The 12,809-nt window shown below is 37.4% G+C and overlaps 3 protein-coding genes across 3 annotated transcripts; all 3 read left to right on the forward strand.

The window, feature by feature from the left end:
- The first annotated feature begins 1,720 nt into the window (after positions 1-1,720).
- Positions 1,721-6,156, forward strand: LOC111396575. The gene is made up of 3 exons (XM_023022976.1): positions 1,721-1,886; positions 3,044-3,862; positions 4,254-6,156. The coding sequence occupies exons 2-3, from the start codon at positions 3,044-3,046 to the stop codon at positions 5,808-5,810; spliced, it is 2,376 nt and encodes a 791-aa protein (XP_022878744.1). The 5' UTR covers positions 1,721-1,886; the 3' UTR covers positions 5,811-6,156.
- A 1,567-nt stretch (positions 6,157-7,723) lies between these two features.
- LOC111396576 (protein SRC2-like) lies at positions 7,724-8,936 on the forward strand. The gene has a single exon (XM_023022977.1). The coding sequence runs from the start codon at positions 7,924-7,926 to the stop codon at positions 8,794-8,796; it is 873 nt and encodes a 290-aa protein (XP_022878745.1). The 5' UTR covers positions 7,724-7,923; the 3' UTR covers positions 8,797-8,936.
- Positions 8,937-10,407: 1,471 nt separating this feature from the next.
- Positions 10,408-11,626, forward strand: LOC111396577 (protein SRC2-like). The gene has a single exon (XM_023022978.1). It carries the CDS (start codon positions 10,614-10,616, stop codon positions 11,484-11,486), a length of 873 nt encoding a protein of 290 aa, XP_022878746.1. The 5' UTR covers positions 10,408-10,613; the 3' UTR covers positions 11,487-11,626.
- The last annotated feature ends 1,183 nt before the right edge of the window (positions 11,627-12,809 follow it).

The raw sequence follows: 12,809 nt of genomic DNA on the forward strand, positions 1-12,809 counted from the left end.
CCAGTTGACCAAAACTTAATTTAAATTCAAGACTTCTAATTAAAACAATTTTTTTATTATGCTAATAAAGAATGATTTGCAATATAAAACTAAGCTTCCAATCTATGCAAGTCACCTGTAGAGCGTGTTAAATTTGCCCAACTAAAAGTCCACTTTATTTTTAATTTATTTTTAACAATTAGTGGTAATTGATATATGTACCCCTTGTTTGAGACCGATTTTTGACATAAAAATTTATTTTTGAATATTGTAACGATATGAAATATGTGGTTAAAAAATAAAAAAATGTTTTGAATTTATGTGTAATATTATTTTATTGAAAAATATGTAATTGAAATGATGTCAAATTACTTTTTAAAAAATGCATTTTTTTCAAAGAATGTGGCCCAAACAAAGGCGTAATATATACACACACTCTTCATAATTTTTTTAGTATAAAATTCGATAAATTAGTTGTTGAATGACTTGCAAAGAAGTCTTGTATTTCAAATTCTAATTTGTTTTTTAATTTTTATTTACAAAGTATGTTAAGGAATCTACACAAAATTTTATTTCAGGTCTAACATTTGATGTTTTTCACATAGCAACATCACAAACGCCGTAAAATATAAACCTATAGTATACTATTTTAATTTATTATTTAGGAAAATGAGACCATATTAAATATGAAACAATTACATTATATTTATGAATGTCTAAGCAACAATTAGAACTATTTTGTAAGGTTGAAAATAATAACACCATTACCTTGTAGACAAATCATGATCATCTTATGCTTGATTTTTGTTACCATCATCTTCTTGAGCTTCAAGAAGTCCGACTTTTTTTGTAACTTTACTCAAAACTTCACTTACACAACCAAACAAAAAAAAAATATATATATATATATATATATATATGTTATCAAATTTCACTAGTTTGCTTTCGACATTGGGTATTAGACAACCAAATCATGTTTTATCAACCCGAGTTCTTAAGTTACTCTAAATGCCAACATCTTGCCAACGAACGAGGCGAAATCGCCTCTCATATTTGATCGCTTGAACACTTTGCTTAATCAACATTCTCATATTAGAAACTTGATAATTGTTAAGAGGGGAGCATGGTTAGTGAGTTAATATTTTTAAGCACACAGGAACAACTTCATTGAATTTTGAAGGTTCCAATACCATTCTTGCAATATCTTGTTTCCTTTTAGCAATGACAAGTGATTCAATAAGAAAGACCTTCAAAGACACTTCGAATCAAAACATACACTCTAACTTTTGTTTTCATAATTTGTAAATAATAAATTCGAGAAGTGAAAAAAGGTCATCCAATGTTACGAGCTAATTGAAAAATGATAATAAAAAGTTGAGAATTTCTCAAATTTGTTCAACCCTTAGCTCTAGTGATTCCTAGTCCATTCGATTATGAATCACATCGCATAGAGTTACCCGTCCACTCCTTTAAATACACAAAGACCGTCCAAAACATACACTCTAACTTTTGTTTTCATAATTTGTAAATAATAAATTCGAGAAGTGAAAAAAGGTCATCCAATGTTACGAGCCAATTGAAAAATGATAATAAAAAGTTGAGAATTTCTCAAATTTGTTCAACCCTTAGCTCTAGTGATTCCTAGTCCATTCGATTATGAATCACATCGCATAGAGTTACCCGTCCACTCCTTTAAATACACAAAGACCGTCTTTTTTTTCCTCATCCTCTCTCTAAAACTCGTAAAAACGAAAATTCTCTTTCACGCTATAGCTACAAGCAAGAGAAAGAGCAGTCTCTCCTTTTTTTTTCCCTTCTTCTCTCTCTATATACCTCTCTCTCTCTCTCTCTCTTCGATTCAACCATTACATGAAGCCTTTGCTCTCGTAGAATAGAAGGAAACCCAGGTGCAGTCCTTCTCTGCTTTATATATACATACAAGTTTTTTAAGTACCTAAGATTGATACCCTCAAATAGTTTCCCTTTTTCTATAATACATATACATGCATCTATCGGTACATGTTATATTTATAATATCTTATGTATTAGCTATGTTTATTGGGTTTGCTTGGGAAAATTATGGGGCAGAGGGAATTCAGGAGTTTAATTTCGTGGGATCACATTGGAAATTCCAATAAAGTTCGTAGCTTTTGTTGATGATTTTTGTTTTGTTGTGCATTGTTCTGTTTCTTTTGCTTTCATGCTTATAAAGCTCGGCCAGAATATTTTGACAGTAAAAATGAAATCTGTGAATGGGTTTTTGTTTGGCTATCAGTTGAGATAGAAAGGGGTACTCCAGGTTAGAACTTAATGTGCTTTGTTTTGCGCCAGATTAGAATTTAATGTGCTTTGTTTTGTGGTTTTGATGTGTCCTTTTTGTGATAAAGTTACTGTATTTATTGTAAATTGAAATATGGATCTAATATTTATTTTATTTCGGGGTTACTGACTTAATCTTGTTGGCTACTTGCTAATTTGGTAGGGTGAATTCTACAACAGTAAAGCTGAAGCAAAATGACTGCATTAGAAAAAACAGCATACTTATGTTAAATGAATGGAATCCCCGTAGTAGAAAAGAGGAGCCACTACCATAACTATGATTTGATCATTATGGAGATAGGATTTAAACAAGGTTTAACTAGACTACAAAGATTCATTACAATTTCTTTATTCATTCAGCAGTTTCTAGGAGGCTTCATTCCAGAAATATGATATCGTTTACACATCCTTTCTGTATTTAGAGGTTGAATAGGTAAGAAAGTAATCTTGGGCTGAGGATATTCTAATATCTTAAGCTGCTTTATGCATATCCTATCTATTCTAATTATCTGCTAAAGTTGTAGAAACCAGAGATGCACACTATGCTTATTTATTGTCTATGGCTATTTGAGCTATGACTTCCTATAAAGGGTATCAGATTCGTATTTATTTGATTGCAATAATTTATAATTTAAGTTAATCTCATCGAAGTTGGTGCAACAATATTTATTGTTAACCATTTGATTGCCTGTATGAATTCACTAGCATCTTTGTAAAGTAGAAAATTGGTTGATTTCTTTGGCAGATGGCTTCAGTTCACTTAGATCAAAATGGAGATTACGTTGATAAACTATCAGTTGAGCATTTACTTCCCTTGGACTCTTCTGATGCAAGTGTTGAATTTGGACAGCCAGATCTCCTTCCTCGAATTGGAGATGACTATCAACTTGAAATTCCACCGTCCATTGAAAAGTCCCTCTATATTTCGTACACAAATAATTCAACAGATGCACAAAATGGAGTTCATTCCCACGATGACTTCTTTATTGGATTGCCCATACCATTAACGTGGATCAAAATCAGAGGTGTGTGGATAAAGCAAGAAGCATGGGAGGAACCAAAAATTGCTTTAGCTTTCAGATCTTCAGAAGCTAATAATATCAAGAAAACAGAGTATTCCAACAATGAAAATTTTGGGATTAATGCTGAGCCTTCATATTATTCAGTAGACAGTGGGCGGGGAATAAGAAAATCAGAAAGCTTACCATCGGAAGACAACTTACACCAGTCCAGCGATCAAGGCTATTTTTTGGCTCCTGGATCATATGGCGAGCATTGGAGTGACATCGAGAAGGAAAGCTTCCTTCTTGGTTTGTACATCTTCGAGAAGAACTTTGTTCAGCTCAGGCAATTCATTGAAAGTAAAGAGATGGGTGCTATACTGTCATTTTATTATGGGACATTTTACGGTACAGATAATTATCATAGATGGTCAGAAGGCCGAAAGATGAGAAGCAAGAAGTGTGTATATGGGCACAAGATTTTTTCTGGTTTGAGGCAGCTGGAATTACTATCTCGTATACTTCCTAGCACATCAGAAGAATGTCAAAAGGCTCTACAAGAGGTACTTCAATGAATTATTTCTTCATATAATTGAAACTACTTGCGGTGAGGGAAAAAAATTTTCCTCAAGCAGTGTCTGATCATAAAATTTGTGAATCAATGATGCCAAAAATTGTTGATAGCTGATCTCTTTGTTCTGATAGACGGCCATATGCGAAGAGAGATAACGACCTGGCTTAATTGAGTCTAGTTTCATGTTGTATTGTGACATACAACTTAGTAGAAAATCGAATCCATTTAAAATCAAATGTGCACCATCTAATTTTGCTTCTGTATCTCATTATAATTGATGATTGAAAAACTAGAGCAACTGTGTTGCCAAGTTTCTTGGATAACATCTAAAAAACTGCAGTCACGTGTTTGATCACTAGTGCATTTCAATTTCTTGGCAGGTCTCGAAGTCATTTGGAGAGGGGAAAATGTCATTACAGGACTATATATCCTCTTTGAAGACCATGGTTGGGATGAAAGTTCTTGTAGAAGCAATTGCAATTGGAAAAGGAAAGCAAGATCTCACGCGAATGGCCTTGGAAACTTCAAGGTCCAACCAACTTGTCTCTATTCGTCCAGAGATACCAACTGGAAAAGCATGGTCATCACTTACGAGCAGTGATATTATCAAGTATCTAACTGGAGATTACCGATTGAGCAAAGCTCGCTCAAATGATCTGTTTTGGGAAGCTGTTTGGCCTCGTTTGCTGGCAAGAGGTTGGCATTCGGAGAAACCTAAGAATCAGGGTCATATTGCTGGTTCAAATCATGGTTTGGTTTTTTTATTTCCTGGCGTCAAAAAGTTCTCGAGAAGGAAACTAGAGAAAGGCGACCACTATTTTGATTCTGTGAGTGATGTCTTGAGCAAAGTTGCCAAAGAACCTGAACTTCTTGAGCTTGAAGCAGAAGAAGATGATGGTAACAAGAACAAAGAACAAGATGATCATCATCTGCCTACGAGGCAACGCCATTGTTATCTTCAACCTCGAACTCCGAATCGCAATAGTGACATAATGAAATTTACGGTTGTAGATACTAGTCTCACTGATGGGAAACCTTATAAATTGAGAGAATTGAGAAGCCTTCCATTTGAAATTTCGAACATGTTGACCTTGCAAAATCGTTCTGAAGTTAGTGATGAGGAAAGTACCGTTGAGACGACTGATGAATCTGATACTGTCAATACTATGCATGTTGATTCAGGAGAGACAGATAATGCAAGTCTCCTTACAACTACATCCAATGGGAAAATTCTTCCTGGTAGGAAAGACCATGATGTTAATGCCCCATACCAAGATATTCATACCATTAGTCCTAATGTTGATAATATCTTGTTGAGTAGCTTGAAGAATAAAAAGGATTTACACAAGGACAAGCAATCGAGGAAGTTTGTAAACTCCTGCTTGAGCCGGAAGCAGAAACAAGATGTAGACAGTATTGCTCCCATCAGAAAACAGCATCAGGGGCTAACTGCTTGTAGTTGTGATGAAACAAGCAATGGTGGGGTTCAATCCTATAGGGTTCCCAGATCAGAAAATAAGACTTCTAGTTGCTGCTCAGGCATTCCTGAATTTTCCAAGTACGAATCTACTGAAGTTGGTTCTTCTCAAGATAAGTTGTCATCCACCAGTTCCCCAAAAGGTAGTCCCATTGGTAGCGTTGAGTGTACTCCCAATGCCAATATTGATGCAGCAGAAGCCCCTCTAGAGAACCCTCAATCTCAGACATTGATTGACCTTAATTTTCCTCAAGTTCCCATGGACATGGAGAATGGTTTCTTAGCAACAGAATCACAAAATCCCTCTGCTATTGAGGCTAGTTATGACCAGCAGCCTAGCATGAATATGCCAAGGCATAGCACTAGGAACCGGCCTCCAACAACCCGAGCACTTGAAGCTCTGGCTAATGGCCTTTTAACTGTAAAACGAAGGCGGAAAAGTAAAAATACCAGTAGTTAAGAGAACAGGGCATCTGACCTTCGAGATTTGCCTGTCGTGTGATGGCACTTAATGAGTTTCCCAACAGTGCTTTGGCTTTCAAGATGAAGAAGCTGAAAATGTTATGTCTAACGGTGGTGATTGCAAAAATCAGGTTCTTCTATAGGGAAATTGAGGGAGCAGTACGGAACAGTATGATGAAAAATTTAATTTACGGTCTAGCAATATTCAATCCTCTCTATCAAGCATGCCATAAGTTGGGAAAATTAACTCGGCTGTGGGAACTGAGATTCGCATGGGTGAGCGCATCATATTGGTTATCTTGCTAGCCTCAGCACATGAAATGCTAGAGTTGACAGTGCAATTGTCAAATACGGTGGTGATTGCAAAAATCAGGTTCTTCTATAGGGAAATTGAGGGAGCAGTACGGAACAGTATGATGAAAAATTTAATTTACTGTCTAGCATTATTCAATCCTCTCTATCAAGCATGCCATAAGTTGGGAAAATTAACTCGGCTGTGGGAACTGAGATTCGCATGGGTGAGCGCATCATATTGGTTATCTTGCTAGCCTCAGCACATGAAATGCTAGAGTTAACAGTGTAATTGTCAAAGTTCGAATAGTCCTCCGAAGACTAAACTATCCAAAGGTGAGAAAGCATACTTTTATCTGGTAAATAGCAATGTAAGGAATGTTCAGGAAGAATACTGCTACATTGAGACGGAGGAATAGTTTAGTGGATGCTTATAGTTATTGCAGTTGATTCGAAGTTCAAACAAAAAACGAAGTTAAATTGTCTTTCTTGGTTCTTTCACGCTGCTAAAATTTTAATATGTTCTGATGTGATAAAGTAATCTGTGGCTACTGCTGCTTGAATATGTGCTTTGCTTGCAATACATGTAGTCGACCATAAGTTTCTTGGGGATGAGGCTTAATCATTCTGAAGAAATTAGTGTTATTACTGGGGACACTTTGATTGATTTTTGTCCGATGAAGCAATAGATCAATGGATACATGTATACTTAAATAGGTTTGATTTCTAATGGTATTTTTTGTGCATCGTAAACTTAGCTTTTAAGATTTCTGATATTCCTATAATTACTTGCTGCTTTCCTTTTTTACCCCCATGAATTTATATTTCATTCCATTTCATTTTTCTCTCTTCCATTTTCAACTGCACAATTTTTCATAAAATGATATTACACGTAAATCGAAAACTTTTCCATCTTTTTTCAATCACTCATTTTTCAAAAACACACTATTCCACCCATTTTTATTTCTAGAAAACGGGGGCCAACTCGGAACTCATCGTCCGTTGCTTTAAGTTAAAATAGTTTAGGTAAAAGGTAAACTGTCAGGATGGTAAGAGATTTTATTAAAATTGCAGCAATGAAGTGAACGTAGTTCTTGCGTTAAAACTTAAAANTGGTTCCTGTATGAATTGGGTGTAAATTTGTGGACTTCAATTCTAAGTGTTAAAAATTAGAATTAAGCTTGGTGTACAGGCTCTATTCACAGGTCTCACACATGACGTGCCTCATTAAAAAAATAATCCACAAATACCCACCCCGTATATGTGTAGCCTGTGGAGGTTCAATAACGCCATGTTTGGCACCTATTTTTATCAAAATGTATTTTTCTCTCTCTTCTTTTCAACCACACATTCTTTATTAAAATAATATTACACGTAAATCAAAAACTTTTTCTTATTTTTCAACCACACATTTCCCATCAACTTACTATTCAAAAATGTATTTTCACATAAAAAATTCTACCAAACACCCTCTAAAACTCCCCTGATAGTGCAGCACAACCCTAATTAGCTTGTCATTTTGTTTTGAAGAATAGGTTTTCAATATACATAGCTGACACGTTGGAGTTCTATGTGCATATTAACCAAAACCTCAAGGCATTCTTCAAGTCAACCATAGTTACTTCTTACCTTTGATAAACGAAGGCACCAGGTAATGGCGTAACGTGTTTAACACTAACATAAATAGTTTATTCTCTGCGTATACTTTGATTCATCATTGGCCATTTCTCTCTCTCTCTCTCTCTCAAGTTAAGTTCTTCAATTCTAGAAAACCATAAACAGGGAAGCCTCTTCAATTTCTTGGATTTTCTCTCATCGTTATGGATCATCGGGCGTTGGAAATTATTTCTATGTCCGGTAAAGATCTCAATAGAGTCAATCTCATCACGAAGATGGCGGTGTACGCGGTGGTTTCAATTTCCGGCGGGGACAAAAAATCGAAGCAGACTACGAAGACGCCGGTGGATAGAGACGGCGACACCAGCCCCACATGGATTTTTCCTATGAAGTTCACGGTGGATGAGGTGGCGCTCCGGCAGAACCTCCTAACTCTTGATTTCAAGCTTGTTTGTGAGCGTAAGTTAGGCGATAAAGATATTGGTGAAGTCCATGTTCCCATCAAACAGCTTCTCGAATCTCCGACCATTGGCGTTGTCGGTAACTATGGAAACCAGCAGCGATTGGTGAGTTATCAAGTGAGCAAACCTAACGGCCAACCTAAAGGTCAAATCACCTTTTCTTACCAGTTTGTCGATAAGGATGCGCCGCCACCACCAGTTCCTGGCCCGCCTAAACTTGATGAGGAACCTGTTACCGCATATCCGGCAGTGGGGCCCAGCTTAGCGTATCCACCTCCATCTCCAGGAGGAGTATATCCTCCTTATCCAGTTGACCATGGAACAGGGCTGTACCCACCACCACCATCACCTGGAGGATATCCTCCACCGCCGCCGCCAGCGGGGTATGGCGGGTACCCACCTCCATTGTCTTATGGCGCGTACCCACCTCCACCACCACCGCCAGGATATGGATATCCACCCCAGTCCGGGTACGGATATCCAGCTGTGCAAAGGCCACCAAAGAAGAACAATTTCGGTTTAGGAGTAGGAGCTGGATTATTAGGTGGATTTTTGGTCGGCGATATGATTTCTGATGTTGGAGATTCTGGTTTCGATGGTGGATTTGATTTTTGATCCATTTCTTCCTTTTCTTTTCTTTTCTTTTCATTTTTTTTCTTACTTGTAATTAATCACTTAATCTTGGAGTATGATATATGAATCTTGTTACCTTTTATATTAATTTTCGTTTTCTAATGGATATTTGGTTGTGCGCATTGGGTTGTTTATTTATTCTCGAGAGAGGAATAAAAGCATTAGTGAAATACATCTCGTTGAGAGTTTGTGGTAGTTTGAAGATGTTGGGATCTTTGGAGTTCAATCAAACAATAATCATCAATCAATAAAGGATTTCAAGCCTAAATGAAAGAAAATAAAATGGAACATTACAACCCGATCTCGGCCGAATCTGGACAGCAACTTCTCCTTGCTCTTATGGCTGATTTAGGCTCAGGAACAGCTCCATGTCATGCAAATCACCTTTCACAGATAGAGAGAGAGAGAGAAATTGGCAAAGAACCTCAACCTTCTACCAAGTAGCCACCGGACCCACTACCTTCAACCAAGCCAAGGAAGCAAAAATAGAGAGAGAGAGTCGACTTAAGAAGGGAAGAAACGACCTCTCTGCCAAAAAATTCTTTTTTTAGACAATTCAATTCCATCTGTGCAATCAAACGGACTTCTCTAAGAAGTTACATTTGCATTGCAAGTTCCTAGTATTTTGTGAACCAAATTTGGTCAAAATATGACTCTGAATGTTCTCAACAGATTCTAGAAGATACCAAAGACTGCTCCATTGTTGAAGAAAATCAAAAACGCCTGTTAAAGCACGCCTTTGCCACTGTCTAATCACGTGAAAACATGACTCGTAAACAGTGGAAAAACGGGTTAATTATTTAACTTTTTTTCGATATGTCACACAATTTTAAATTTTATTTGTCTAATACCAACTTAACGCAGCTGCCCTATGTTACAAGTAAATCTTGTTTGGCCAATTATGCAACAACATCTGAAGCCAACTAAGCTAAATCGTGCAAGGAAAATTGCACTAGGAAAAAACCATTATTGAAATCAATTTATTAACATTTAAGAAACCTCACATTCCAGTCAAATTCGACTATTGAGAAACCTAACTTTTATTTTTCCTTTCAAAGCCTAATAGTTTCTTTAATCTTTGATCACAAACCCTGGTTCCTGTATGAATTGGGTGTAAATTTGTGGACTTCAATTCTAAGTGTTAAAAATTAGAATTAAGCTTGGTGTACAGGCTCTATTCACAGGTCTCACACATGACGTGCCTCATTAAAAAAATAATCCACAAATACCCACCCCGTATATGTGTAGCCTGTGGAGGTTCAATAACGCCATGTTTGGCACCTATTTTTATCAAAATGTATTTTTCTCTCTCTTCTTTTCAACCACACATTCTTTATTAAAATAATATTACACGTAAATCAAAAACTTTTTCTTATTTTTCAACCACACATTTCCCATCAACTTACTATTCAAAAATGTATTTTCACATAAAAAATTCTACCAAACACCCTCTAAAACTCCCCTGATAGTGCAGCACAACCCTAATTAGCTTGTCATTTTGTTTTGAAGAATAGGTTTTCAATATACATAGCTGACACGTTGGAGTTCTATGTGCATATTAACCAAAACCTCAAGGCATTCTTCAAGTCAACCATAGTTACTTCTTACCTTTGATAAACGAAGGCACCAGGTAATGGCGTAACGTGTTTAACACTAACATAAATAGTTTATTCTCTGCGTATACTTTGATTCATCATTGGCCATTTCTCTCTCTCTCTCTCTCTCAAGTTAAGTTCTTCAATTCTAGAAAACCATAAACAGGGAAGCCTCTTCAATTTCTTGGATTTTCTCTCATCGTTATGGATCATCGGGCGTTGGAAATTATTTCTATGTCCGGTAAAGATCTCAATAGAGTCAATCTCATCACGAAGATGGCGGTGTACGCGGTGGTTTCAATTTCCGGCGGGGACAAAAAATCGAAGCAGACTACGAAGACGCCGGTGGATAGAGACGGCGACACCAGCCCCACATGGATTTTTCCTATGAAGTTCACGGTGGATGAGGTGGCGCTCCGGCAGAACCTCCTAACTCTTGATTTCAAGCTTGTTTGTGAGCGTAAGTTAGGCGATAAAGATATTGGTGAAGTCCATGTTCCCATCAAACAGCTTCTCGAATCTCCGACCATTGGCGTTGTCGGTAACTATGGAAACCAGCAGCGATTGGTGAGTTATCAAGTGAGCAAACCTAACGGCCAACCTAAAGGTCAAATCACCTTTTCTTACCAGTTTGTCGATAAGGATGCGCCGCCACCACCAGTTCCTGGCCCGCCTAAACTTGATGAGGAACCTGTTACCGCATATCCGGCAGTGGGGCCCAGCTTAGCGTATCCACGTCCATCTCCAGGAGGAGTATATCCTCCTTATCCAGTTGACCATGGAACAGGGCTGTACCCACCACCACCATCACCTGGAGGATATCCTCCACCGCCGCCGCCAGCGGGGTATGGCGGGTACCCACCTCCATTGTCTTATGGCGCGTACCCACCTCCACCACCACCGCCAGGATATGGATATCCACCCCAGTCCGGGTACGGATATCCAGCTGTGCAAAGGCCACCAAAGAAGAACAATTTCGGTTTAGGAGTAGGAGCTGGATTATTAGGTGGATTTTTGGTCGGCGATATGATTTCTGATGTTGGAGATTCTGGTTTCGATGGTGGATTTGATTTTTGATCCATTTCTTCCTTTTCTTTTCTTTTCTTTTCATTTTTTTTCTTACTTGTAATTAATCACTTAATCTTGGAGTATGATATATGAATCTTGTTACCTTTTATATTAATTTTCGTTTTCTAATGGATATTTGGTTGTGCGCATTGGGTTGTTTATTTATTCTCGAGAGAGGAATAAAAGCATTAGTGAAATACATCTCGTTGAGAGTTTGTGGTAGTTTGAAGATGTTGGGATCTTTGGAGTTCAATCAAACAATAATCATCAATCAATAAAGGATTTCAAGCCTAAATGAAAGAAAATAAAATGGAACATTACAACCCGATCTCGGCCGAATCTGGACAGCAACTTCTCCTTGCTCTTATGGCTGATTTAGGCTCAGGAACAGCTCCATGTCATGCAAATCACCTTTCACAGATAGAGAGAGAGAGAGAAATTGGCAAAGAACCTCAACCTTCTACCAAGTAGCCACCGGACCCACTACCTTCAACCAAGCCAAGGAAGCAAAAATAGAGAGAGAGAGTCGACTTAAGAAGGGAAGAAACGACCTCTCTGCCAAAAACATGGGGGGAGTCTTTTTGTGTCAACCATCAAGTCATCAAGTCAAAACATCTCCCCCAAGACAAAGCAACAAAAAGATATCTCAAATAGATTAAATCCCGACCGTCGATCCCATCCAAAGGTCCATAACAAAACTAGACAAGCACAATTCATGTGAATTACACAAATAGCACTTTAGTCTAATAGAGTTAAGAGAACCATATTCTCACATTCTTCACCTTGGTTCTCATAACACTCTCTCTTGGTTGCGAATTTGCACATAGAAGAACTGTTCATCATCATCGCCCACTATCTGCAAGAAAAATTAACCAGTGTCAATATGTAATAAAGATAAGCACAATTTAAATTTACCTGTAGGTAGAATTTTTGTTCCCACACAAAGGGATTCCTTTCAGTGTGAATTTTAACAAGATTAACTTCACCTTGAGACAGTTTCTCACGAATAAAATGATACTTCACCTCAATATGTTTAGTTCTTTCATGATAAACAGGATTCCTACAAAGCGATAAAGCACTTTGACTATCAGTAAACATAACAGGTGTATCATGCATGAAGTTCAATTCCTTTAAAATTCCTTTTAACCAAGTACATTCCTTAACCGCCTTTGTTATGGCAACATACTCTGCCTCAATACTTGACAAAGTAACTAAAGGCTACAGCTGTGACTTCCATGTTATACAATTATCACTAAGTGTAAAAAAGTAAGCTATGGTAGACTTTCTGCTATCCTTGTCACCAGCAAAATCAGAATCTACATACCCCTTTAG

This window comes from Olea europaea, chromosome 7, assembly GCF_002742605.1.
Source record: "Olea europaea var. sylvestris chromosome 7, O_europaea_v1, whole genome shotgun sequence".
Classification (NCBI taxonomy): domain Eukaryota; kingdom Viridiplantae; phylum Streptophyta; class Magnoliopsida; order Lamiales; family Oleaceae; genus Olea; species Olea europaea.